General features: G+C 62.8%; 1 protein-coding gene across 1 annotated transcript in view; it reads left to right on the forward strand.

Annotated features, from left to right (window-relative positions):
* The first annotated feature begins 2,715 nt into the window (after positions 1–2,715).
* Positions 2,716–5,407, forward strand: part of TEKT4 (tektin 4) — a 5,166-nt gene continuing 2,474 nt past the window's right edge. Inside the window, exons 1-3 of the mRNA XM_008570572.1 lie at positions 2,716–3,249; positions 4,715–4,785; positions 5,057–5,200. Coding sequence (XP_008568794.1) covers positions 2,716–3,249; positions 4,715–4,785; positions 5,057–5,200 — 749 coding nt within the window. The remainder of the gene's footprint in view (positions 3,250–4,714; positions 4,786–5,056; positions 5,201–5,407) is intronic.

The following is a 5,407-nucleotide window of genomic DNA, read 5'->3' on the forward strand; positions in this document are numbered from 1 at the left end:
GACCGGAGGCTCCTTGAGTTGTCATTCCAGGTGGGAGCGAGCGAGGTAGGGTGGGTAGAGGAGGCCAGATGGCCGTGTCTCTCCCTCTCACGTCCGTGTGACCTTGGGCCTGTTGTGGCCACCTGGACCTCCTGGGGGTGCTCGGTGGTAGAGACAGAGGCTCTGGCTCCCATCTGGCAACCTTCCACCCAGAGACAGGAGGAGGGAGGGGCTTTGGGTCTCTGAGGCGGCTGGGCTGGGCCCAGCAGGAGGATCCTTTGGACAGGCCAACCCCATTAATGGCACCAGGAGTGGGCCCTGGGGACAGGATGTGGCATGGGTTGCCACTGCTTCAGGGTGACCCCAGTGCATCCAAGCCCCACGGAAGGACGAGGATGGTCATACCTGCTTGCAGGGAGGACCATGAGAGCTGCAGACCAGACCAAGGTCCCCGGCTTTGTGTGGATGGGGGTGAGCCACCCAGTGTCCGAGGTCAGTGCCCAGCAGCCCAGCAGCTGAAGTATCCTTCTGCAGCCAGGGTCACTGGTTCTGCAGCCACCTCTAGGCTGGCCCGAGGTCAGAGGAAGCAGGACACTGACTGGGGCGGGTGGACTCCTGCAACCCCCAAGTGGCCCCCTCTTTCCCTCCGAGTTGTCCCTGTCACAGAGACACCTGTCACAGAGCCAAGTCCCACCGCCCTCCACCCCTGGAGGCTGCCCAACCCAGGGAGACCTTTGCCCTGCCCTCCCCATCTCTGGGCCCTGACCAGGGGGTTCTAACAGACACCCCCCGACTACACCCTGGGGTGTGTGAGGCCAAGACCCAGTAGGACATATGTGTGTCTGAGGGCCCTGCGCTGGCTAGCAGACCCCAGGGGAGGAGCACTCTGAGGGTGGACCTGACGTGGGGTGTCCCACAGGGCTGCCTGGGGAGAAAGGTGCTGGGGATTCTGCCTTTGAAAACTCTCCGCGTCCCGAGGCTCAATTCTCCCCTCACAAATGCAACTTGAAAACAAACAAATCCAATGATCCCCACCACCTGCCCCTGCTCAGCTGCAGCTCTGCCCCCCAACTCCTGGCTGTGCCCACCCAGTCCATGCAGGCCTCACCTGTGACAGCCCCACGTGGGGGGATTCCCGGCAGAGTCCTGGCACTGCGTGGGGCAGGAAGGGGTTGAGGGGGCCGGGCACCAGGCAGGTCTCTTACCGTTTCTGCTCAAGCTGTGCCCATGGCTGCCCCTCCACATGGCTGGTGTCACCCCACTTCCCAGATGAGGAAACGGAGTTTGGGAGCAGGCAATTTGCCCAGCCACACGATTGACAAGGGCAGAGCCAAGATCCAACTCAGGAGCTCTTCCCAGGGTGTCTTCATTTCATGAGCACCTCTGGCCTCTGGACTGCAGGCTGGGGGGCTGAGGGGGCTGCTGCCACGGGGACCAGGAAGGCCCAGAGTCCCTGCCTCGGCGACTGTCCTGTCACCGGGTGAGCCTGTGCTGAGACTCCATCTCCCCCGTTAGCCTGGGAGTCCTGTGCAGGCAAGACCCAGGGTACCTGGAGCTCGCAGCCGAGAGGTTGCCCAAGGTCGCCTGGCTCTGAAGTTCAGGGGACAGATGTTGGCTGGGGGAGGGGTGCCAGGAGGAAGGAACAGCCTGGTCAAAGGAGGCGGGAGAGGGGATGGAGGAGGCAGGGGCTACAGGACATGCACTGGGGGAGGGGTGTGAGTTTCCTGCTAAGAGGACTGTTGGGGGGTGTCTCCAAAGAGGCTGAGGCAGAGGGGCTGAATGGCCACCAGGCTGAGTGTTCCAGGCCAGCTGAGGGGATGCAGAACCCAGAGGAGCAGGTGTCTGGCAGCATTTTACAGCCAATGGCACCCTCTGCTGGCCAGAATGGGCATCGCCCCTGGGTTGGGGGCTCCCCAGGACCCTGGTGCTTCTGCCCACGCAGCCCGGCCCTGGTTGGCCTTGGGGACAGCCTTCCCAGGTGGGACCTGCCTCCTCCCCAACACTGGCGCCCACCCAGAGGCCAGATTCAACTCCCCATCAAAGAGTAGGCCCACCTCCCCACCGTGCCCTGGCGGAGACCCTGGCTGGGACATGGAAGGAGGAGCGGGAGACGATGTGGGCCTGGCCCTTGGGCAGTGGTCCCAGGAGCAGATGTGGCCAGGGTCCCAGCAGACACTGCCCCGGTGGGGGCTTGCCATAGGCATGGTGTTGGGGCCGGTGCTGGGACATGAGGCATGGAGAGGAGCCACCTGTAGCACTGCAGATATTAGGGTAAAAGTGCCACTGCCAGTGCCCCCAAATGCTCCCCTGAGGCCCCCCTAACAGCCCCAGCCCCTCCACCCTGATGGGGTCTCAAAGTGAGCTGATCCCAGAGCCCAGCACAGGACAAGGCTCAGAGAAGGGAATTGGGAGTCAAAGCGTGGATGAACCAACAAGGGGCAGTGGGCTTTGGGCAGCGCCCCCCACCCCTGCCCCCGAGGACAGAACAGAGCCCGGGACTGGCTGGTACTTTAAGAGGGAAGTTCTGTTCCACTGAACCCCCCTCCCCCACTGGGGGGGATCCACGTTGCCCAGCAACAGGAGGGCCTTGGTGTGTACAGTGTCTCGGGGAGACTAGGAGCTGTGACCTGCTCTGGGGACAGAGTGGCTGGCTCTGCCCAGCTGACTGTGCCTGGCTGACTGTGCCAGCGACCCTCCCCCCTCGCTCCCCACAACCACTGGTTGGGCAGCAGCACCATGGCACAGACGGACGTGCTCCTGACCAAGCAGCCAGCCCTGCAGACAATAGAGCTGTGCGAACTGCCCCCCAAGGTGTACGACGTGGCCCGCAACACGGGTGCCCACACGTCCTCGGGCCTGGCCACCGCCGGCTTCCGCACAGCCAAGTACCTGGTGGATGAATGGTTTCAGAGCTGCTACGCCCGCTACCACCAGGCCTTTGCGGACCGCGACCGGTCGGAGCAGCAGCGACACGAGAGCCAGCAGCTGGTGGCTGAGACACAGGCCCTGGCATGGCGCACGCAGCAGGACTCCACGCAGAAGGTGGGCCAGCGCCTGCAGGACACACACTACTGGAAGTCGGAGCTGCAGCGCCAGGTGGACGAGCTGATCGCTGAGACCGACCTGCTGCTGGCCCAGAAGCAGCGGCTGGAGCGCGCCCTGGAAGCCACAGCAGTGCCCTACGCCATCGCCACTGACAACCTGCAGTGCCGTGAACGCCGCCAGCACCCTGACCTTGTGCGCGACCATGTGGAGACGGAGCTGCTGAAGGTGCCACTGGGCGCCCCTCGCCTTTCTCCAGGGAGCACACGCTGCACTGGGCCAGAGTGGGTGGGCCGCAGGGGCACCAAGAGGTAGGGAGTCCTGGGCAGTTCACGTGGACAACCCAGGCCGCAGGGGCTGGCAGAGGCACTGGCACCTGTGTGCCTACCTGGCTGTACGCAGGTACACACAGAGCCCACACCCCCTGCACACACAGGACCCCTGGGAACTGGGGACCTGTTCCTTTAGTCACAGAAGGTGGCTTTTGCCTCCATTTGGCACCTGACTTCCAAGCAACCCTCTTTTGGAACCCTTCCCCTTTCAGCCCACTTCAAGTTCAAGCAAATTAAGCTTGTTCTTGTTCTCCCTGAGGCTGAGCCACAAGACCCCCTCCCACCCAGATGCCCCTGGCAGGGACAGCTACTCTCCGGGTGGCAATCCAGGACAGGCCAGTGCTGCAGGTGTGGACCGGAGCAGGTGGGCTGGGAGCTACTTGTACCTATGCATCCCACACAGAGCCCCAGCCTCAAAGAGTCCCTCCCTTTTCCGAAGTCCCCTGTACCCTCCAAACCCAGCAAAAGCTTCCTTGGGGCAGCCCACGAAGGACTAGGAGGTGACTCAGGCCTGGCCCCAGGTCCTGGCTCTGCAGAATTCTCCTCCTCTCAGTGCCTGGGGCCTCCCCTGTGAATGGGCTGCAGGCCTGTGGACATTAATGAGAGATGCGAGAAGTAAACAGCAGGCCCAGGGGGCCCAGGGAGACCCCTGTTCACCTCGCAGCTTCTTAAGAGCTCCCAAGGCTCCTGTGCAAACCCCTCTGCCCTGAGCCAGGGACCCCCTGTCCTTGCCCTTGCTCCACCTGTTTGATATGGAAACACCAGTGGTGGTGCAGGAGTGAGGAGATGGACCACAGAATAGAGCAGGACTAGACACATGTGAATTTAGAACACAATGGAGGTGAAACTCATGTCACAGGGAGAGGGTGGTTCATGCACAAATGAATACCCAGGGAGGGCATCTGGTCCCCCACGGCTTGGGGTCCTCAGAGGCTGTCCCAGGGGCAAAGGGGCAGGCTGACACCACTCAGTATGTGGGGACGCTGCAGGGATGACCCCAAAGCCCAGGGTGGGGAAGGAGTAAGGACAAGGCGTATGGGAAATGCCACAAGGTGACTCTTTCAGTGGCCCATAGAAGTTCCCCAAAGAAAATACCCCACTTACAATGCACCAAATAAATGTTCAAAAGCCCAGAATAGACCCAATGAGAAAGAGCTGGGCTCATGCCCCCATTTTCCAGGAAAAAAGACTGAGGATCAACAGGGTACGTGTCTGGCTCAAGACACCAAGCCAGGGGTCAGGCCCCAAGTCTCAGCTCCTCCCCAGTGTTCAAGGGGCTGAGAGTGGGCCGTCCTCAGACCCTCACCAGAGACCAGGGGCAGGGGGCTCTGGTGCTCAGGCGGGCTCTCCCCCTCCCCCAGGAAGCCGAGCTCATCCGGAACATTCAGGAACTCTTGAAGCGGACCATCATGCAAGCCATGAACCAGATCAGGTGCGTCAGGGCTGTCCAACATATGACCTCTGACCTCGACCCATGGGGCTGGCCCTGGGGCGGGATATCAGGAGACACAACCAGGAGGTTCAGAGAGAAGAGGGGGTTGTCTCAGGTCAGGGCTGGATGGGGGCCCAGCCTAGGGGCCTGAGCATCCAGAGCCCAGCTGGAGTCTGCTCGAAGGGTCCTGGGGAGGACCAGGCGAGGACCCACCCCGGGCGGATGAGGCCTGACACTGAGCTTCCCCTCGGGCACAAACCCCTGCCCCCAGGCTAAACCGCGAGCACAAGCAGACCTGCGAGATGGACTGGTCGGACAAGTTGCAGACCTACAGCATTGACGAGACCTGCGCGCGCTACCACAGCGAGGACACCTCCGTGCAGCGCCACCCGCACTCCGCCAAGCTCCAGGAGAGGTGAGCCCACCCTGCCGGGGGAGCCAGCTCCGGCCACTAAGGCCCTCGGAGACATGAGCAAGACCCCTGCCCAGGCCCAGCACCACGCCGTCGTTAGGGGCCCCGGGTGGCGGGCCTGGGCTGCATCTCCGCACACGGCCGGCAGAGGGCGCGAGACCACCGTCCTTGGCGGCGCTGCAAAAGGGGGGCTGGGGGGACGGGGGAGGG

This window comes from Galeopterus variegatus, unplaced genomic scaffold, assembly GCF_000696425.1.
Source record: "Galeopterus variegatus unplaced genomic scaffold, G_variegatus-3.0.2 Scaffold615, whole genome shotgun sequence".
NCBI lineage: Eukaryota > Metazoa > Chordata > Mammalia > Dermoptera > Cynocephalidae > Galeopterus > Galeopterus variegatus.